The sequence below is a fragment of the Vigna radiata genome, chromosome 4 (genome assembly GCF_000741045.1).
Source record: "Vigna radiata var. radiata cultivar VC1973A chromosome 4, Vradiata_ver6, whole genome shotgun sequence".
Classification (NCBI taxonomy): domain Eukaryota; kingdom Viridiplantae; phylum Streptophyta; class Magnoliopsida; order Fabales; family Fabaceae; genus Vigna; species Vigna radiata.
The window spans coordinates 13,723,173-13,746,075 of NC_028354.1; the positions used below are offsets into that span (position 1 = coordinate 13,723,173).

The 22,903-nt window shown below is 31.5% G+C and overlaps 4 protein-coding genes across 10 annotated transcripts; 3 read left to right on the plus strand and 1 right to left on the minus strand.

The window, feature by feature from the left end:
* The first annotated feature begins 619 nt into the window (after positions 1 to 619).
* Positions 620 to 5,163, plus strand: LOC106759514 (digalactosyldiacylglycerol synthase 2, chloroplastic). The gene is made up of 5 exons (XM_014642717.2): positions 620 to 838; positions 1,597 to 1,990; positions 2,095 to 2,361; positions 3,353 to 3,702; positions 4,440 to 5,163. Exons 2-5 carry the CDS (start codon positions 1,709 to 1,711, stop codon positions 4,930 to 4,932), a joined length of 1,392 nt encoding a protein of 463 aa, XP_014498203.1. The 5' UTR covers positions 620 to 838; positions 1,597 to 1,708; the 3' UTR covers positions 4,933 to 5,163.
* Positions 5,164 to 6,829: 1,666 nt separating this feature from the next.
* On the plus strand, positions 6,830 to 14,213 carry LOC106758209. 6 transcript variants are annotated; one of them, XM_022779853.1, is made up of 6 exons: positions 6,834 to 7,205; positions 7,276 to 7,304; positions 10,555 to 10,653; positions 13,224 to 13,370; positions 13,516 to 13,623; positions 13,988 to 14,213. In XM_022779853.1, the coding sequence occupies exons 3-6, from the start codon at positions 10,567 to 10,569 to the stop codon at positions 14,084 to 14,086; spliced, it is 441 nt and encodes a 146-aa protein (XP_022635574.1). In that variant the 5' UTR covers positions 6,834 to 7,205; positions 7,276 to 7,304; positions 10,555 to 10,566; the 3' UTR covers positions 14,087 to 14,213. The 6 variants fall into 6 exon arrangements, with proteins under 6 accessions (XP_022635577.1, XP_022635574.1, XP_022635575.1 ...); XM_022779854.1 differs by having other exon boundaries at positions 7,276 to 7,289; XM_022779852.1 differs by lacking the exon at positions 7,276 to 7,304 and adding an exon at positions 9,120 to 9,257.
* A 1,092-nt stretch (positions 14,214 to 15,305) lies between these two features.
* Positions 15,306 to 16,518, plus strand: LOC106759086 (putative ripening-related protein 1). Of its 2 annotated transcripts, XM_022779857.1 has the most exons (2): positions 15,306 to 16,252; positions 16,407 to 16,512. In XM_022779857.1, exons 1-2 carry the CDS (start codon positions 15,690 to 15,692, stop codon positions 16,510 to 16,512), a joined length of 669 nt encoding a protein of 222 aa, XP_022635578.1. In that variant the 5' UTR covers positions 15,306 to 15,689. The 2 variants fall into 2 exon arrangements, with proteins under 2 accessions (XP_022635578.1, XP_014497583.2); XM_014642097.2 differs by having other exon boundaries at positions 15,319 to 16,518.
* A 115-nt stretch (positions 16,519 to 16,633) lies between these two features.
* Positions 16,634 to 22,699, minus strand: LOC106758714 (SPX domain-containing membrane protein At4g22990). Its single transcript, XM_014641677.2, has 12 exons — positions 22,562 to 22,699; positions 22,163 to 22,279; positions 21,996 to 22,071; positions 21,021 to 21,141; positions 20,043 to 20,354; positions 19,738 to 19,851; positions 18,984 to 19,438; positions 18,583 to 18,884; positions 18,293 to 18,465; positions 17,827 to 18,017; positions 17,395 to 17,528; positions 16,634 to 17,070 (listed from the first exon to the last, which is right to left on the minus strand). The coding sequence occupies exons 3-12, from the start codon at positions 22,046 to 22,048 to the stop codon at positions 16,832 to 16,834; spliced, it is 2,094 nt and encodes a 697-aa protein (XP_014497163.1). The 5' UTR covers positions 22,049 to 22,071; positions 22,163 to 22,279; positions 22,562 to 22,699; the 3' UTR covers positions 16,634 to 16,831.
* Between the last annotated feature and the right edge of the window lie 204 nt (positions 22,700 to 22,903).

Sequence of the window (22,903 nt, forward strand, 5' to 3'; positions counted from 1 at the left end):
TTTTTCTCATTTATTATTTATGTTAACTCCTAGAATAAATTATAACTTTTGTTATATATTTATTTGGATCTTACACATTTGTTCCTAATAGATATGTAATGAAAAAAAAAATTAACACTGTAAATTTATATTAGTCAACCCATAATAATTTTTGGGATCATATTTAGTTCTCTTTTAAAAACTTTTAAGAGTTTCACTAATTAAATTAAATTTTAAATTACAACAATTATATTAGTTACTCCTCACTTATTTTTATTGTACAATCAAATATTATTTAGTGTCACTCCTTCAATCACCTATTGAATTGAAGAATTTAACTACAAGAAGATTGATAGACGATTTATATTTATTTACTGGTGAATTAATTCAATGAATAAAGAATATAAAGTATTGCCAGAATTATATATATATATATATATATATATATATATATATATATATATATATATATAATAACTCTTTTATGGTGTGATGAACTAATTTAGTTAAAATATGAATTATAATCACGTTAAATAAGTATAACGCTTCCATAAGAAATCTACCTATATGATATTATTTTTGATAATATATGATATACAATTTATATAACAATAAATAATTGAGGATTGATTTGTTGTTTTTTAAGCTTGGCTTGTGCAGGGATTGGTCCCAAAGGGAACTAGAATTTTGGAAGCATGCATTGGATTCCTCATAATAGAGAGAGTATCTTCCCTCTTCTCAATTCCCATCGTTTCCCTCTCTTTGCCATTCATTTTTCACCAACTTGTTTCTCTCTCTAAGATCCCTTCCTTACCATTCTTTCCTTCTACCCTTATACCTGACCCCTGACCCCTTCAAGGTACACTCTTTATCCACCATTCCACCCTTTCAATCATTTTTTTTTCATTTGATGTTATATTTAGCAAAATTTATACGCAAGTTTGAATTTTGGGGTGATCTGGATTGGAAACACAGAAAGGAACCATAAGGGTATGAGATTCGATTGGGTGGATTTTGGTTTTGGAAACTGAGGTGGTATTACTGATTTCTGAAGTATGCTTTTGTTGGGTGCTTCCTAATCAATCAGTGAATACTAATAAGTCTTTTAGAAAATAGTGTTGGCTTCTGATGAATGGTATGGATTATGGTTTTTCTTGTTTCCTCTAATTTGTTCTGTGATGGGTAAAATATAATTCTTTTTAAGAAAAATGGGATTTGTGAAACCTTTTGATGTCAAATGCACGATGATTAATTGTTATTATCGATCATGTACGATTAAAAGTTTCATAGTCCAGGCAGCACCAACCTTTTTTAAATCCTAATCATGGTTTTTTTGCAGTATACCTAAATACCTTTTAATCTATGTAAGGTGGTGGGGATATGTTTTCTGTGAAATTATAACTTTATTTTTTGATAAGTTTTGTCTTTAATGGGTGGTACTAATGTGCCTAACATTTACTTTTGGAGGCTTCCCGATACTTTTAAATTTGTAATATTATATGCACTAATGTGTATTGTTATCCATATGTCTCAGCTAATGTTCGATTTATTTTTCTTTCTTATTTGTAGCACTGTGTATAATAAATGTCGGATAATATATTTTTTACCATTTTGCAGTTTAACTGATCATTTAGTTATCCTCTAAAGCTGTATGTTGCTGGTGATTTTTCTCTGCATTTGAGTTCTGAAACATGATGAGTTTTGTGAGTTGAACCTAAACAAGAAACATATGGATAAGAAAGAGCATATTGCAATTTTTACTACTGCTAGCCTTCCGTGGTTGACAGGAACAGCTGTGAATCCACTGTTTCGCGCTGTATATCTCTGGAAAAGTGAGGAAAGAGATGTTACCTTGGTGATCCCTTGGTTAACTTTGAAAGATCAAGGACTAGTATATCCCAACAATATCACATTTGCTTCACCCAAAGAACATGAGGAGTATATATGTCAATGGGTGGAGGAAAGAGTTGGATTTAGTCCTGGTTTCAGCATACGGTTCTATCCAGGAAAGGTGATAATTTCTTTTTATGTAAAACTATTTGTTAATAGACTTGAACATCTATCAGCTTTTACTTTTAACAAGTAGTGATAATTTGTTCGACATTTCTAATGTAGTTTTCAATAGATAAAAGGAGCATTCTTGCTGTTGGAGATATTTCAGAAATTATCCCTGATGAAGTGGCAGATATTGCTGTGCTAGAGGAGCCTGAACACTTAACATGGTTTCACCATGGGAAAAGATGGAAGACTAAATTCAGGCTAGTGATAGGGATAATTCACACAAATTATTTGGAATACGTGAGGAGAGAGAATAATGGAATCTTGCAAGCCTTTTTGCTGAAACATTTAAACAATTGGGTTGTTGGTATATATTGTCACAAGGCAAGTTATTACACCCTTATAAAAAAATAGTATCTGTATTCAATGTTACCTTGTCATTCTGGCTTTTTAAATAAGTAAAGCTAGAAATTTGAAATTGTGTTAGTTTTCAATTTTTAGCTGCAAAGATAAATTGAGTGTTCCTCTTGTCATCAGCATTGGTAGCTAAGTTGATACTGTTCAATGCACGTTTTCTGGTGGATATGATATTCAAACGAATATATATTGTCTACCTAATATATAAGTGTGTTGGTATGTGTGTGTATTGAAAGAATGTAAGTATCCGTAATTTCCCATGTTTGCATGAATTTGAGGTACTGAACAAAATTTGAACATTTGTTGGAGTCAAACAATATTTTTAATTTGGTTTGTTTTTCTCACAAATTGACTTGACTTTATGTGATACAATGTGGAGTCCATTTTGATTTCTTAACTGGTGATTGTTTTAACTCTAAATGAATAGATCAGTTCTGTTTGATAGGCATGCACATGTTCATGCTGTGCTTAGGTAAAGAAAAGGTTTTCATGATGTTTCATAGTGTATTATTCTTGTCTGGATAAAAATCTAACAAAAGCCGTCCTCAAAGTAGCATAGAAAGAACTAAACTTGTTCAAGTCANTCTAGTCAACTCCCCTCACTTTATCGAGTCAGTAATCCATTCCCTTCGAATCTAAGGCGCAATGATGGATCCGGGCTCCTGTCCCTAGCTCAGACTTCTACTTTGAAAAAAAGGTGGTTGGTCCTATGCCTACTATGACTTCTACATCTTGATTAACCGGGTGACTCGTGGGATGAATTAAAAGTTCATTCTGGATAGCATGGCTTGGGCTGGGGATCTGGGATCTATTCTAAGTCTCCTAGTGTCATCCTATGAGAGATGAGAATGAGACTTTTTTTTTTTTGAACTTTCATGAAAATAATATTAATGTTCATCATAAGCTTGCAAGTTTTGCATGCTTGTTCTCTTAGATCTGATTAGCTGAATAATTGCAGGTTATTAGATTATCTGCTGCCACTCAGGAATACACCGAGTCCATCATCTGTAATGTTCATGGTGTTAATCCGAGATTTCTTGAGATTGGTGAAAAAAAGAGGGAGCAACAACAGGAGGGAGTCAAGGCCTTTTCCAAAGGTGCTTACTTTATTGGGAAGATGATATGGAGCAAAGGATATAGAGAATTGCTCCGCATTCTTCAAGATCATCAGCAAGAGTTATCTGAACTTGAGATTGATTTATTTGGCAGTGGAGAGGACTCAGAAGAAGTTCAGAAAGCTGCAGAAAAGTTGCAAATGGCAGTTAGAGTTTATCCAGGTTGTGATCATGCAGATCCTCTGTTTCATGAGTAAGTTCCCTACTGATCTGCATACATAATCACATTTGACTTTCATTTTGTTTAAATATGTTAAATGTTTTAGTTATTTGTAAGAAAACAGTGGTGTTTAATTTGGAAAGGAAAGAAGTAAATGGAAATCTGCATTTTAATATTCAATTGGAGTTAATTGATCAAATATTGAAACCATAACATTAAGTAAGTCACTTTTGGTTAAAAGACAAGAATCTCTCATTTAGATTTTCATACAGGGTAGTTTTCTGATCCTTATGAGCTCCTCCGAACCCTTTAGTCTTTTTATACAGGATTTGATGATAATCTCCTTCCAAAAAGAGAAATATGTTGAAATATGACAAGAAATATTGCACATTGTGAACATTAGTTTGGAAGTAAGAAAATCATTCTGTTATTTGTTAGAAACAGCCAATTTTGCCTCTGTCTTGTCATATTGTTTGTTCTCTTAGATATCAGTTTGTCATTTCTTCAACTTTGCTCATATTAAGATTTAGATAGTTTGAGTATTGCATAGATGTAATTATAAGCTGATAATGTCTTAGTCTATAATATTTTGCCACCATATCATCAACTGTGAGTATAAAAGTCAGCTTTCTTCTTTTCTTCCATTTTTTTTTAAATATTTTGTATAGTCTATCTAATTATCCTATCTGAAATGAAATTCCTATTTAGTAAGTACTAAGGGAAACATATGTATGCTAACACTACACTCCACTTCATTTCCTGCATGCCAGTTACAAATTGTTTCTTAATCCAAGCACAACAGATGTGGTTTGCACAACAACAGCAGAGGCTTTGGCCATGGGCAAAATTGTTGTGTGTGCCAATCATCCCTCAAACGAATTTTTCAAGCGGTTTTCAAATTGTTGGACATATGATAACAGCAATGAATTTGTTAAACTTACACTCAAGGCACTAGCTGAAGAGCCTGCACAGCCTACCAATGCTGAGAGACGTGAACTGTCTTGGGAGGCTGCAACAAATCGGTTTCTTAAGGCTGTTGGCATGGACAAACCATTAGATAAAAGGTTGTCAAGAAATTCTTCAGTCTTTATGAGTGCCTCATTAAATTTGCAGCAGACAGTGGATGAAGCATCAGCATATGTGCATCATGTAGCTTCTGGGTTTGAGGTATCAAGAAGATTCTTTGGTGCTATTCCGCATACCTTGCAGCCAGACGAAGAGCTACGCAAGGAACTTGGGATGACTAATGCTACCACAAAATAAGAAAAAATGATGTTGTAATGCTGTGATATTAGTGTAGAGATTGTTTGTTTGTTTTGTCTCTAAAATGTTTGTTGCAAATAGTCTCTTCCTAGCCATGGTGGAAAATATTTGGTGTTTGGAACATATATATCCAGAGAAAGGCATCCCTGTAAGGGTAGCATTAGACATGTGTCCATTTCTATTACACAGCTTCTATTAATCTAAGTGATATCAATTATAAATTATTATGAATAATTTATCTCAGAGGAATAATTTTATCTTTTTCTTAGTATTTATTCTAAAAAGTATAGATATTTTTTTATGTGATTTTCTCTATTGAAACTTAAATTTATAGAGGAAAAAGATGAAATGAATTTTCATTAAAAAATCAAAATGAATTTACATACAACTTAAAAATAAAAATTTTAATAAATTATATAAGAGAATTTCTAAAAAGTAGTTCATGCATATATTTTATTTTTAATTTTTTTTAATATTTTTATTAAAATATATTTTATATATATATATATATATATATATATATATATATATATATATATATATATAAAGTGGTGGATATGTGTATGCACATATTTGTGTCAAATGACAATAAATAAATAAATAATGTTAATAAGTATTACAAAAATTATAAAAAAAAGTGTATATTTAAAAAAATTATAGACACTATTTTTAATTTCAGTAATATTATAATTATATAATGGAAATATCCTCATTTTTTATCAAATTATAAAAAAAGTTTGTAAAAATACTATTGAAATATTTTTTTTTCATTAAAAAAATTATGGCTATAATTATATATGAAATTACTTTAATTTTTATTGAAAATATTTTTTTGTAATAGAAATTAAAAATTTATCTAATAAATATTAAAATACAAACAATAAATGAAGTAAAAAATATAATTAAAAAATATATATATTGCTCTAATATCACCGAATGAAGACCACAACCACTTAATATTATTCGTCCCACCGAATGAAATCAAAATAATAATGTATTATATATATATAGATAGATAGGTTAATGAAAATATAGTAAATAGTGAAATTATCTTAGTCAAATATCTGCAAGTGTATCATAATTATTTTTAAATCAATTTTAACTTTCTTTTAACTCAAATGAAAATGAAAATTAAATTCCAATAAAATTTTTGTTTTAATTGTTAAATAAAAAACTATAATATATTATTAAACATTTTTAAATATTATGTTAATCTAAATTTTATTTTCTATTTAAAATATATTCATAAACAATGCTTTTTAAAGAATAATAATATAATAATTATTAACAATTTAAAGTGATATTTTTTAGTTTTATAATTTTTTATAATGCATATACATAGATTTAGTGAATTTTCTTGAATATGGTAAAATCATGCATTTCCATTGCCTGTGTAACACAGTAAAAAAAAATTACATAAAAAATTGAGATTGATATGCTTAAAATTCTGACATGCATGAGAGATACACAAATGAACAATAAAAATTAACTATTCAAAATATAGAATTGATTTCTCACTTATCAACAAAATCAGCTTAAAGGGGAAATAAATTAATTGAAGATGAAAAAAAAATTATAGTAATAAATATACTAACTCAAATAAACAATAACATGTCATAAGATAATTTAATTCACATTACATACATAATAAATGCATTTAATTTAAAAGCTTTCATATTAAGTATATTATAGATTTGTCAAATTGTATAATATCTAGTTTAGAAATGACTTATTTAAGAACTTGTGATTGTTTGGTTGTATGAAGATCTCACATGAAAATTAAATTAGAAACATGTTCAATTTAACCTTGATTTTGGACACTTCAATCACTGTAAGAACGTCGTCGTATTATTAAGCAGCAACCTCAGATCCAACCTAACATTATTTAAACCAGCAACTGTTGTTTCCATAATTTGATCTGGTTGTCATCTCAGAAACCCAGAAGCTATAAGCAAAACGACGAAACTACTTCCAGCCCAGTTTCGAATTCATGCGCACAATCCCACCACCAAGTGCCGTTTGCAATTTGTGCAGTGTTTCATGCATTGAACACGTTAGGGTCATTCCTCAGTATGGAATGTATGACACGTACTCAAAACCAGCTTTACTCATTACCCCACTGTTGTTTTTACTTTGTTTGGACCATTGCATGTATAAATTTCCCACCTTTGGTATTATTTTCCTGTGGATTCTGCTGCTTGAGGCTCTGCAGCATAAAGGGGTTCCAAACTTATGTTTAATTCCTCATTCAATAGCTTCATAGATCCTCTGAGGTACGCGCGCTGATTAATTGTTTTACAGCACTATTTATTATTCCATCAACATATTCTTCTTGAATTTCAGGAGTCTTGCAACAGGTGGATTGTGTAATGGTGGATTTAATTTCTTTTATTTCATTTTCACTAGTTTTTTTTGCCAGTTTCATTCATTTCCACTATCATCTTCTGATTATTTTTTTTTTTCTATTTTAACGAATTTTGTGTATTCAGTTTGATGTATCAGAGTTCACAACAGAAATCAGTTCCGTTGCCTTTGCTTGTGTTGGAACAAAATATTTATAGTGAATTCAGTGCTCAAATCCATCTATCAATTTTTCTGATTCTTTGATATGTTGAATATCCCCTTTTTCTCATTAGTTTGATTTGGGTGTTTGCTCTTAAGGCCTAATGTACTTTAGATTAATTTAGGGTTATTACTGCATAGTTTTCCCTACATTAGAGTTTTTTTTCAGAAATGAAATAGATATGTTGCATGCACCATATTCTAACAGCTAGTCTTAATTCTATGTTTGATGAACTAAGTTGTCATTTTCTTCTTTCTCAGTCTCTAGGCGTTACCCAGAAGATTGGTCATTCATCTAAGATCCCACCTTGTTTGGTTAGAGTAACTAAAACCATTCTTAAATCTTTGCTAATAACCTTAGGTATGCAGGTTAAGCAGTTTTTGCTTCTTACAAAAACAAATAATCTAATCTAGCAGGTGCTAGGCCCAGCACCAATTTTTTTTTTATTTTTTTTATTTTCCAGATTGATATTAATATCCACGATGCCAAATATTACAATGTGCTATTTCTTTTATTAATCCCAGGAAAAATCTGAGGTAAAACTTTTGATGGAGAAGTGCTAACCTTTATTCTTCAGGAAGCATATGCATAATAGCATGCATTTATATCATACAGTAGTAAGAACCACTAACAGAAGCTGCAAATTTAAATTATAATCAAGTCACAAAAAAGCAATGCTTTAAAACCAAATACACTGAACTAGAATTGTTGCTATTTTCACCGGATTCACTGTGGCCGATATTGTATAAATTGTGAGAATACACACTTCTGTCTAGTTGTATGAGCTTTTATAATCTCTTTCTTAATGGTTCATTTGCTTATTATTGGTCAAAGAGGAGGCCTCCCTATGTATAAGTAAACATAGGTGAATGCTATTTTTGTGCCAATTTGTTGAAATGTAATGAGTTCCTTCATTTCTTTTCAATGAAAGACATTACTGAACCATTTTGGAAGCAATTGACTTTTCTTCTTTAGGATAGGGCTTGCATGTAGCAAATTATTATACTTGTTTAAAAAATAGCAACTTTGAATTTGTGATTACTTTGTTACAGAAGTTTGGACACAAGGGATACATTTTGTTAAAGTGAGGAGTTGTTTTGCTTTACCAATCTGCCTCATATCATCTTAGAATATGAGAGTTTTTACTTCTTTCGGTTTATTGTTGAGAAATTTTCTGTGTGCATTACTAAGAGCAAGCTTAACCATTAGCATGGTTGGTGCATGCCCTTGTATTTACTCTCTTTGTATGTAGTTTCTGATTTCGCAGTCTTGGCTAGAAATTATGAAATGTTAAAATTGTAATAGAGACTTTTTCCTTAATTTATACTTTTTAATTTATACTTTCAGGGGAAAATGAGAAAATTAGAAACTGTAATTTTATATACGTTCTTTATGGAAAAAATAGGGTTTATAAATTTTTAGTTGTACGAATATATTATTAACCCATCAATCACTTCTTAATAGTTAACCACTTGTCTAACTGATTATTCCTAATATAAACTTAATCCAGATCCAGTGAATCTAATTTAATAGCAATATAGTAAAATTTTAAAATATTTTTGTTACTATTCACTTATATATTTTACTTATTATTTTGTCAACCTTTTCTTATTGGGTTTTACAGGGATTTTAACTAGTGAACGAACCCGGCTCATTTTGAGCCAGGTTGGTTTGAAAAATTTAGTTTTTTTAAAGTTGGATCAAACTCAACCCGAGACACTTAACCTATGAGTTAAATAGGTTCGAATCAAGTTGGTTGGAGGTGGGTTAATCCATAATTCTCCAATAACATTTTTTTGTTATATTTTTATCATTTTTTTCATAATCTTTTTATTATAATTATTTATTAGTCTTAATTATGTTGGTTGAAAATTTGATATTTTTAAAGATTATAATGTCTTTGAATAATGTTTGAATAGTTTAGATATTTAATTTATTTGTTTGTTAAGTTGATATTTTAAGTTTCAATTACCATTATTATGATATTTTCCATGGATTAGATGGACACTCTCATTGTATTACTACAAATAGAAGAGGATAGTCAATCTGCTTTTTTTATACTACAATAAATATAGAAAATAAATTATAAGAACAAAAAATCTACCTAATCCACCTAACTCACCTAAGAGAAGACATATATTATATAGACCTTTAAAAACAACTATTAGGATTATTTGTAAATACAGTTTGTTTTTGTTGTGATTGTAAAGCATTATTTTGTGATAATAAACAAAACCTATTCTTCTTTTTTTGTCTCATCTTAATTTAAACAAAATATATTTCTCATTTACTCTAATTATCTCCTCCATTCATAACACTTTAACATAGTCCCTTACTGTGTAAAATATGTGAATGCATCTATATTTTTATCTCATAAGAAATCAACTCAGTGAGTGACGTGGTAGATATAGGGTGTTGATTAGTTACTATTTGGCATTAGCAATTCATTTTTGCTTCATCTTCTTGGAAAATGATCAATAGAATCAGCAACTATGTCACATGCCAAATAAAGCATGCGGCATTATTATTATTTTTTGTTTTAATCCCTTAACAAACTGTCATGTCATGAGATGACTCATGAAAGGTATCCTTTTTCATGGAGGAAGGGCTCCCAAATTCAGTACAAAGTATGGTGGCATGTTTTTCTTTCAAAATTTGTCATAATTTCTTACAGAAATGATATGTATAGATTAAACCAGATGAACAGAAATGGAACAATATGCTTGTTTAATAGAATCATCCATAGCATATAGTACGTAACCGTATAAGGTAGAAAATGAAGGCTTTGAGACATAGAAGCAGTTGCTGGGAATAAGCTAATTTCATCTTTAAATGGTTGTAGTTTCTTGTTAAAGGTCTCAAATGAATTTCCTTCATAAATAAGTGAAAACAGGCTACTAATTTTGTTACCAATTTGTATGAGTTTCTATTTATCAAGGTCTTTGACTTCTTTATGGAAGAATAAGACTTTGATGATTTGACCTGTGAGGATAGCTAGTACATGCACTAAGGTTTTTTATATTGCTACAAAATTGAAAGAATGCAATTTGTGCTTGTAGTGTTAGACGATTATGGATTTGGAGGATAGACTAAGTTCAACAGATCCACAAGGTTTGGCTGACAAAGCAACTGCAGAACCTGAAGTTGTTTCAAAAAAGGTAAGTATTTATTTTTTGTTGCGTTTTATTTTCTTTGTTTTTTTCTTTATCACTAACAATAATAAAAAGAATAGTTTATTTCCTACCACTCTACGAGCCAACCTCTCTTTTATAGTAATGGCTTTTCAAGTTGTCTGACTTTGAATGCTTTAGACAAGTCAAGCGTTGTCTAGTCCGGTTTCGCCTTTGTTTCATTTTATTTTCAGCAGTGATGTTTTTAGGTGAAAGGTAATTCATGTATAAATCTGTCATGTGTTATTTGTCTCTGTCCTCAAATGGAAAGTCTCAAGGAGTTAGATTTTACTTCAAAGAAGAGATTATGAGAATTTATATTTTCTTTGAGTAAATGATATACTTGATATTGAATACATACATATGTGTGTGTGTGTGTGTATATATATATATATATATATATATATATATATATATATATATATATATATATATATATATATANATATAGATAGATATATGTATATGTATATATATATAGATAGATATATGTATATGTATTTATGTGTGTATGTATATGTATATATTAATTATTCTTAGAAGTACTTTTGATTAAGGAGCCAACCTATCATGCCACACCTTCATACTAAATTAACCCTGCCATCAATTCATTTTAGAAGATACAAAACGGAAAGATAGTTGGAGATTTTGTTAAGCTATGATGTGTGCAGTAGTTTGTGACCTGTTTCTAGAAAAATGTAAGGATTTTCTATTGGAAGGGTTAAGGCTGTTGCGATGTAAAGTGGGATTGGTTTTTGTTTCTGGTTACCTTGTAATTCCCATTTGACGTGTTTTATATTGATATTATTTTCTCAAATTTAGTAAATCATATAGCAACAGCAAAACCTTTCGGCATATGATGGAGTCGGCTGTAGGATCATATGATACCATAAATTTCTGTCATGTATGAAGTGTACTATTAAACTACTTACTTCAAAGGTTCTAAATTCTACTGATTTGACTATAGTTTTTCTATGATTCCCTCAACCTCCAATTTATTGACTTTTATCCCTTCAACTACCCTCTTTGTGTTTCCATGGCTATTCTCCATACATGCTCAAAACCAATTATCCCCCTTGACTTTCAACAGTTTGGTTTCGTTAGTTTAAGGATTATTTTGAAGGTAGGGTAAACTTCAGGAACTAAATTGTCTTGGATCTTGTTATTTACATCATTCTTTGTCTTGTCATTTTGTACGGTGGACCTAAGGTACTTGTAACATTCAACTTGTCGCAGTGTTTTCACCATACCTACGTTAGAATTGCTGTATTTCTTCCTAAACTTGCATTCGATTTATTTTGTCTTATACTTCTACTTAAGTGGAATGTGTTTCCTTTCCAAGGTTTGTCTTTGAATTTGTAACATCCATTTTGTTTCTTCCCTTGATTCTACAACTAAGATTATCTCATCTACAAAAGTATGCACTATAATACCTTTCCTTGGATTAGTCCACTAAGCATATCTAGAACCATGTTAAAAAGACATTGACTCAAAGAAGGGACTTAATACAAGAAAACTTCTCCACACCATCGACACCCTGGTCTTCTCTTTTCTATCTATCGTTTGCTTTACCAGTTCAGTTGTTTTCATTTTAGCAACAATGTTGACGACCATATCTTTATTGCATAATGCTTCATCTACTTGCAACAGTAATACAACATGTCTAAAAAGTTCCAAAAGGGAGAAGAAAAAAAAGAAATACTGGAGAGAAAAAATTTATGAAATAGAGGAGGAGATTAAGAGTTGAAACAAGAGAGTAGGAAATTTGTGGTCATCTAGCTGATTCTAGTTATAAAATTTATGTTATTTTAAAATTAGAAGTTAATGTTGATTAAACCGATTCTAAATATGAAACATAATTCTTTTTAAGAATTAGTGGCAACTATACTGACTTTAATAACAAATTATATTCAGATTTTGAAAATTAAAAAGTGACACAAAAACATATGTGATGGTACTTTTCTGCTCTGTAAATTAGAATCAAATTTTCCAATTTTAATTATAAAATATAGTTAAATTTTAAAGTTAGAGTCATCAATGATTGAACCAACTCTAAGAATAATATATAATTAATTTTTAAATTTGAGTTAATGTCAGCTAGACCAACTTTAAATAAAATGAATTTAATTTTCACAATTAGTGAGTTAGTATGCTACTCTAAAAAAGTATTACACTTGTTTCGTATAAATTATAGTCACAATTTAGAGTAGGATAGGCGACTTTAACAAAAATATATTTCACCCATTCTCTATCAAAGTTCTGTATATAGAGATGACTCTAAATTTTTGGAAACTTAATAAAATGTATTCATGTAGTAGAAGGTAACATAGTTGGATACTGATAATTAATAATGAGATGGGTCAGAATTTGATTGAATAAACTCAAAATAATAATCTAGTAAATCTTATATGAAGAAAAAAATCATCTGGGGAGACAGATATTCAAGAACCACTGTGAATATACAGTTATATGACTTCAGTACTCTTATCTTAGAAACTGATCATACTTGATATGTGTTATAGTTTGTTTCATTCTTGTTCATACATATTTATGTGCAGAAAGAACTACCATTACGTTTGTTTTTTGGGAATGGTCCAAGAGTCCACAAGAAATTATGCATAGCATGGGGTGTGACTGACAGACGCTGTAGACAATGTGGTAAAGTTGGACAGCTAGTTTGCTTTTCCCCAAACTTCCGAAAATGGGTATGTAAAACTTTCATGTGTTGTTCTATATTCAACTAAATTACTATGAATACAATTATTCACAAAAGTATTATTTTTGACAATTTTTTGAGCTCGTTTTCGTTTTCCAGAATGATGATATTTTCATATGCATTTATGATTTTAGGCTTTAAGGAGAGTAACCGTTGAAGAGCTCAATCAAACTTGTAATAGATGTAATGAACGTGGACACCTCGATCCGGATTGTGATCTCTCTTTTACAACTCAAAAATCGGTACTAGAAGAATGAATTACATACATAGATTCTGTTTATGATTAAATAACATAACATAGAAAAGCATACATGAATAGTAAACTCATTAGTAAACAAGAGTAGTTGAAGTGAATGCAGAAGATGAGAACTTTTGAAAAGGGAGAAAGTTGAGTCTTTCTTATTTTTCTATTTGACAGAAGATAAGAAACTAATAAATAGAGCATGATGCTTAATGGGGCACATGGAAATATGATAGAATGATGAGATTTTGAAATGCATTTTAGAGTAAGATGAACTTAGAAGGAAATTTACATGTGACATTGTTGGAGAGCATGGTTTGTTAATTATAGATAGTTAATCCAACTTGTTATTCTGAATTTTGTAGACTGAAATTCCTGTTCGCAAAAAGAGGTCAGTGCATTGTGGATTGTGTGGTAAAGTTGGACATAACCGAAGGACATGCTTGCAAGCAGGACGTGATTGAATGTTTATGGCTACAATATGTTATCAAGAATATCAGTACCTTTTTATCTTTTCATTTCTCAACATTCTCTTTTGAACCTTTTCATCTTAAATAGACTGATTATAAATAGAGATTTGGTTCTTCCTAATTTTTCTGCATTCGGGCATGGCTTATTTGTATGCATAAGCTCTGTTGCAATATTGGAAAATGTTTAGCTCTTTTAACTCTATCACAAATGCTGATCATGAGTTCATGTTGGAAAAAGTTATTTTAACCATCATGAACTAAATCACAGCGTGGCTTTGATGGAGAATGACTTTTCCAGAAGCTAAATATATGAACACAAGGGCTTTTACTTCCTGCACCCCTTCAATTTGTTAGCATACCTTCACAAAATTTCAAATTGACCATTTTACCTTCTGAAAAAGTGACTTTCGAGATATGTATTTTGGAGAATTTTCCAGGGCAGACTTTCCGTAATTTCTAAAATTTCGGAACAAAATTTCCAAATAGAATTTTTGGAATCAGGTTTTCGAAATAAAAATTTTGGAATCAGATTTTCAGAAAACATGAAATACATTCCCAAAAAAGTTTTCCCAGAATAGGATTTTTAGAGTAAACTTTTCAAAATGTATATAATGTCTTTGGAAACTAGTTTTCTATAATATCCTAAATGAAATATATTTCAGATTTTTTTTTTCAAAATATATAAAATATATTATGAAAAGAGCTTTTATGAAATATTCAAAATATGTTTCTGAAAGAGCTTTTTCAGAACAATTTTTTTTTTCTTTTTTTCTCTGCAGTGACGGTAATGATAGAAGCAGCAACAATGATGTAGTGGAGGATGTTTGAGTCTTTTTCTATCATTATAGGGGGGTGCAGGAAGCAATATCCATCCCTAAACTAGGTTTTTCTCTAACAATTCATACGCAATAGTTACTTTCTACACTCCATCATTTCCCAAATTTATTTTAAACATAATAAACAATTTCGAATGTTTTTTCTGGAAGTCAAACATCCCCTTTTTTATGAATTTAGAGCATTGATTTAACCATTTATTGAAGAGATGCACAAATTTATGAAAGGTTAATAAATTTTTTTACAATTTTTTTTTTCAAAAAAATCATAGACTGCACCTTTGTTTTTATTATGGCTATGAATCTTGTTTCTGTTAAGGGTTCTGTCCTTTTCATATGGATCCGTGAATGGCTATTATTTATTCATTATTATTTAGACTAACTTCTTGGTGCTATTCAAAATCTAGAAACCAATTTTTTTAACATGCAACAAGAATGTTTATCATCCAAATAATAACATTATCATCGTTACGCCAACATATACATGTTCTGAATTTCCATAGTATGAGATTACGGTCTGACTATATTTATTGCAATTAGGACAAATATATGTTCCAGATCAAATCAAACGTTATTTGAATTTCTGCTTGTCATTTTGACAACACAAGACAATTTATAAATCATTGCTTGACCCTAAAAGAAACCTATATTTGGAAGCAAAAACATGTACCTGATCAAGAGACCTCTATATATAGAGTAAAATCTTCACATTCAAGCATCAAACACTCAAAAAAGAAGAAGAAATAGTAGAAACAGAGAAGTTCATGGATAGAATGAAGAGGTTTTGCTCAAACGCATCCTTCATTTTATTAGCTACTCTCATCTTAACAAGTTGTATTGAGTCNGAGGCTCAAAAGTGTCGGCCAAGTGGGAGAATCAGAGGAAAGAAAGCACCTCCAGGACAATGCAACCAAGAGAATGATTCAGACTGCTGCATAGAAGGCAAACTTTACACCACATATGAATGTTCACCACCTATGTCCAGCCACACCAAGGCCTACCTCACTCTCAACAGTTTTCAGAAGGGTGGAGATGGTGGTGGCCCTTCAGAATGTGACAACCAATACCATTCTGATGACACACCTGTGGTCGCACTGTCTACAGGCTGGTTCAACCACAGAAGCAGGTGCCTCCACAACATCACCATCACTGCGAATGGAAGAAGTGTCGTGGCCATGGTGGTTGATGAGTGTGACTCGACTGAGGGATGTGATGCAGACCATGACTATCAACCTCCATGTCCCAACAACATTGTTGATGCTTCTAAGGCTGTCTGGAAAGCATTGGGAGTGCCCCAAAATGAATGGGGTGGCCTTGACATTACATGGTCTGATGCTTGATATTATAAGTGTAATGTTTAAGGAAATGTTTCTGTATTGGATAAGATCTTTAGTTTTCATTGTGTGTGTATCATGTATCATGTACATGCTGTGAGATGTGAGTGTGAGGTTATCATTGTATTGTATTGTATTATATTGAAGGTGCTGTGTCAGTTCTCTATGGCAAAAAGAACTGAGGACGTATACGAGGATTAATCTTAAATTTATTGACTATGAGACACTTACCATTATCATAATTGCTTTTTAATATACTCTGATAGTTACAAACTCATCTTGATTTCAAATTTAAATTGTTTTTTAATATACTCTGCCTGAAACAGCTCAACACTAGGGAAAGAAGGTGTATCTTGAAAAAGAAAATCATCCACTAGAGCGATATGTTCCAGCGTTATCTTTAAAAGCATATCAGTAGATGTCAAAAACGTTATTCTGTCAACTTGATTCAGTTATCTGCTGACACTAACTATTACAGCATTTTACTGATCACAGGTAAGTGATCAGCTTACAGAATCACTATATACACTTCAGATTTCAATGCTTTTATGGAAAGGCTGACTGCTATTGTTCTAATAAAGAGAGTTGTAGCTGTAGCAGGTAGCAATAATGGATGAGATGCAGATGAGAAGTGCAGGGAGTAAGGTGGTGTTGAGGAGATTACTTTCACTGAAATATCCAGAGATTGTTATTGTTCCATCTGCAATTACTCGAGCTAGAGTTCCAGCTTCTGTTGACAGCAATCCCCCATTGAAGGTTCCACGTGAAAGCCTTGATGACATCACTTTTGATAGAAGTGAAAGGTTTACTCCTGAATACAGCAAACAAAAATAATAGGGCACATTCAAGGAGCAGATTTCAGCCTCAGATTTTACCACAAGTTGTGAATTAATTTAATAGATCTAAAATATTTTCATATGAGAAGACAAACACCATACTGAAATTTCAGATTGTCACGTAAAGTATCCTTTTTGTTTCCTTTTTAACAACTAATGGACTTTGTTCGTGTGATACTTCCCAGTTCAAGTCAAAATTCATAATTATCTGAATAGTTTAAATATTGCCATTTTCATTGGATAATGCAGAGTTGTCAGCCAAGATTCCACTTAAATTTTCGGAATCATTAACAAATTACCTTCAAGAACTTCAGCAGACACAAATGTGAGAAGGGCTGATCCAACATATTGAGTTACTGAATAAGGAATCATTATATGGAAGCTTAGGAGTAGTCCAATGCAAACCATGATTTCTGATGTGAGTAGAACTTGCCTGCAACCAGAAGCCAACCAGAATGGAATGATCAAATGTGTGAGAAAGTAATAGAAAGAGGTAAGATTAGTTGTTTTGAGATACCAGATGACAAATGTGGTACAAACTCCATTTAAAATGTACATTAAACCATGATCAAGTAACTAAATCTTTTTATCACAAAACAAGTCCTAGAGCTTTTGAGGATCAGAAACAAAATAAACTATTCAAACGCCAATCTTGAGGATCACAAGGAATTTGAATGATGATGACGATGATTAATAAGACAAGATTTCCTTAATAATACTTGAATCTGTACCTTTCTTCAAACATGTTGCTGATGTAGTTTCCAACAATAATATTTACTGGAAGCACTGTAAGACCAAGACATGCAAGAAAAATGGATACGTTGCTGGTTGACCAAATAAAATAGTATTCCGTGATGAGGCTTGATTCGGCAAGTACGATCTCCATTGCATACTTGAGCATAAAATAGACAAATAACTGAACCTGATAAATATATTTATAGTCAGTGCAAAAGCTTGAGTACCATCACGTTAAATTTTTCCAGCACAAAAGCCATGAATATTCTACTACAACAATAACAAAAAAAGTCAATAGTGGCTTTCAGATATCATACTTCTTTATCTGTTTTTTGTTCAATTTGAGGCTAGGAATAGGAGTTCAGTCCAGTTCAGATTAAGTATAATAGGGTTAGTGCATCATATTTTCTATCACATCAAACAATGTAGATGAAACAAAAGTCATAATCATGGGTTTCTGACCTTTACTGATGGTGTAAGTAACTTGTATGCCACCACAATAGAAGTCACTGGTTTCTTGGTTTCTTCAGCATTATCATTTTCCTCTTCTCCTTCTTCATCCTGCTCTTTTTCTTCGGAGTTCATTAGTAATGGTTGAGTAGGCTCGTTCTCTACTGCAACATGTACTGCTGGTCCTATATATGCATTTTAATGAAATGAAAAAATAAAACTAATGGAACAGTTTGAGAGAAGTATCACTTCAGACCAACATGGTGGATTCGTTTCATATAAAAGTGATCCTGCTGTCATACCTGTAGTTGCTTCATATAGCACAAGATTTGCTTCATTCTCATGAGCGGGTTCCTTGAAACAAATCCACAACCACAGTAGATAGATAAGCCATGAAAGAGACATTACCCAGCCAGGTAGAGTGTCTTGGTTCATGGTGAACTTGTAAATCCTAAAATCTGTCTGTAACAAGCAAGCAAGAGCTGGACCACAAGCCATTCCCAGAGCACTTGCACTAACAAAACCTGCTGAAGCCTGCATCCGAAGTTTCGGAGGTACACAATCACTGATATAACGCCTGTTAATAGCCCTTGCAGATCCTAACCTGAAATATAATTATATCAATCATGTAACTTAATACAAGATGGAAATCACTTTGGTTGTTCTAAAATGGATAGAACCAAAGAGAACAGGAACAACTTACCCGCAGAAAAGGCGTCCTATGAGTAAAACTACTATTGAATTCATATCAAAAGCCAATGCATACAAGGTGTTTCCAATTAGAAGAACAATGCTACTGAATACGAGGGGTCTTAGATATGATCGGTTTGACCATGCACTGAAATAAACTGAAGAAAACATCTGTGCAACAGCCATTGTACCAATGACCACACCGCAGACACTTGCTGCAGCTCCAAGGTTCAAAGTATAGTTGTCTGCCGTAGGTACGATAATGTAAGTGTTCACCATATACAAAAATGTGTTTGCCAAGTTCAAAAGAAGTGACATAAAATGATATCTTTCATCAACAATTTGATCTTCTGATGGAGATGGTAGCTCTTCTTGCATGGTAAAAGCATGTCTTCCCAAAAACTGAAGAAAGTTTGTTGAGTTTGATAATCTGCCTACAGCTTCTTTGATAGATTTGAGAACAGGATCCTTCAAGAGAAGTCAGAAGGAGACAGTCATCAAGTGTTGCAAGGATACCTTAGGAAATGGAAAAAATAGAAAATGAAAACAGAAAACAATCAAAAATTGTTTTCACTGTTTTATGTACAAACTTCTGAAAACAGAACATAAAACAGCCCCTTGGATACTATAAATTGTAGAAGACCAAGGTGCTATAAAGATAGAAAACAAAAACAAAAAATCTTCGTGCTTGTCTTTTCTCCACCAAAATTAGTATCAGAGCAAAGAAAAGTGTTGGTAATGCCTACAAATATCATGCAACTATTAACCTGATGAGTATAAGAAGGCTGGTCATATATAGAAATGTAGCTTCCTTGACATTGTTGTAGATCTTGAAGGTCTGCCAGACCATGAGATAAAACACCAACAACTGCCCCAATGCCCTGCAAAGAAGCTATTACTGATACTGCTCAAACAAACAAAAAGCAAACAGTAAAAAATGAAAAACCTACTGCATCATACCATCTCACATTTTGTAGTGCTAATGTTGTAACATCAAGCAGGATGATAAAGAAGCTTCAAATAATTTGAACTAAAATTTGAAAAAAGTGGTATTCAGGGATAGAAACATTACCACTTGCCTGAAAACCTGCCTTAGTTGGGAATAAGGATGATTTGCGCGTGTCTTGACATAATAGTCTGTGAATTTATAGCCAAACCGTTTGTCAATCTTCTTCAAGATCTTTCTCAGACCAATAGCATTCATTTCCACAAAATGAAGAAGCCTTAAAAGATCTCGTCCAACATCTCTATATGCTTCTTGGACTTCAGAGATTTTTATACTATTTGGCTGCTGGAAAAGAGTGTGATGCTCTTTTCCAATATCTGACAGCCTATGTGCAAGTACTCCTTGTTGTTCAAGCAGAAACAAAACAATTTTTTCTATCTGAAATTCAAGATCAAGGAAAGATTACTTAGTCTTTATCATATTTTGGATATATAACATGACTAATATGACTCTTAACCTCAATTTGTTTTTTGAAAATTTTAAGTGGCATTTTGATTTGATAACACAAAAAGTTCTCTGGTTCTTCTCTTTGAACATGGGAAGTTAACCAAATGAAAGAATATCAGAAAGACCATGCATGTTGTTGGAAGTCCCACATGGATTATATGATACCATCATCTAATACTATGTTAAAAAATGAATTTTAAATCTAACTCAATCTACAAAACCAACTTGTAAAGCGAGTTTTGCACTCACTTATATACTAAAAATACTATAAATTGACCTTATTTCTACTAGACTTCCAACACATGTATTCAAGTATTCTACAGAGTGGGGGGTGTCAGTTTCAGTGTGGTTTACTTCATGTAGTTGCTATCTAAACCTCAAGGTTTAGAAGGGACTATTTTAAAGTACGGAATAATTAATTCCTATAGAAGAAAATGATAATAATGTCTGGTGTGCTTATCCTAATTAAAGCATCTTTTGTAGCAGATGAGTTGGAATATGTTTGACAAATTCATAAAAACCAAAAAGGATGATATGAACTTTTCAACACAACACAAAGTGGAATATGTATTTCAATAAGTGACAACATTCAGTTACCTGATTGTCTAGCAGCATTGAAAAGTCTCTGAGAACATTATGGCGATTTTGAGCTCCAACCTCCAACTGTTCTACATATCTCTTAACTTTCTTTTTCATTAACTTATAATTGATATAATATCTGCAAAAAGTTCAATCAGTTTTACCAGAATTTAAACAACCATTTCTCGTTTTGGTGCAAGTATCATCACCACCATTAAAACAAAAGAGTTAAAAATATGACTACCAAATAGAAAAGCAAGAACTAAACAATATTAAAGTTCACTAATCATGCCATAAACAAAAAAAAAAGAAAAAAGAATCAGAAAAATCTTATGAAATCATCTTTATTTCTCATCATTATACTTGTTATTTAGAGTTGACTGGTGAGTCAGAGCAAGTGTATAGATGCTTTTATTGTCTTTGTTCCTTAAAAAAACCCTTCTATCAGAGGCTTCTTATTAACAATGATTCTGAAGGCAAGAGCTACCTCAGAATAACAATTCTCTCTATCTCTCTCTGTATACATCTGTGAAGTGCCACTAACTGTGTAGATATGTAGAAAAGACTTTTTATGCATGAAATATCTTCAAAACTTGGTCAAGAGAAGTTGAACTAAATTATCACTCACAAACATGCATAAGGATATATATATATATATATATATATATATATATATATATATATATATATATATATATATATGTGTGTGTGTGTGTGTGTGTGTGTGTGTGTGTGTGTGTGTGTATAGACATAGATAGATATAGATATAGATATAGATATATAGTGATAACAGTTTAGAAGGCATAGCTTTAACAGAAAGTCCAATCTGTCCAAAATAAAGCAAAGGAAATAGACTAAATGTGATATGGATAGAACAAAGTCAAGGTGGAACAAGACATGGAAGGTGCTACACAATATAATATAATAACATAAATATGTTATAAACAGATAAAAATCTTCAAAATTTTGATAGAGGTGATCAAATGAACGTACCCTTTCCATTCTTGAATCTGTAATTCTCTCAACTTTTTACCGTAGCCAACCATACCGAAGAAAGAATGTCAGTGAACTGTAGCAAACCAGAAACAAGAGTTAGAATCCCTACAAAGCTACATAACAAACTTCAAGCTTTGTAAGACTATGGAAATGGAATGATGAACCTGATAATAATAGCCGCAACTCTCTTTCCTCTCAGAGATCAATACTTCAATCGGAAGACCACAAAGAAAACGAATACTAGTAAGAGTACAGCATCATGGACTCTGCAACCTCAAAGACTGAAACTACAATTGTTAAGCCAAATCACGAAAACAGAGTCATTTAATGAAAACTTATGATCTTCTTCATGAACCATTGATATCATAAACACAAAAATTCATTTTGAAAATCAGCACTAAATTCAAAATCCAAAATTGCAACAGTGGTTTTATGCAGAAGTAAAAACACAAAACATGCCCTGTGATTATTTCCAAAATTAAATGATCACGAAGGAAGTGAGGAAAGAGAGTGCAGAAAGTAAAGAAACCAATACCAAGTTAAAAATATTGAAACATAAGCACCTTTGTCTATGTCATTGTCAGGGACATGGAAGTGTCTTGTGTGTTCCAGTTTCATCAGAAACAACAAAAACATGCATAAACAATTCAGAAACTCAAGTTCCCATGACAAAGACAAACCAAGGAATTGCTGCTAAACGGTAATTGCATGTGATAGAGAATCACAAATATTTGGGATTCTAGAAATAGAAGCATGCATGTTTGCCGATAGAAATTTGTTGTATTTAAAATTTAAATTTCTATTCAATAAAAAAAGTTCAATGACTATTTCTTAACAAATAAAAAACTTCTGTTAGATCACTTTTAAGCAATCAAATTTATCGTAATTTATATTTTATTATTAAA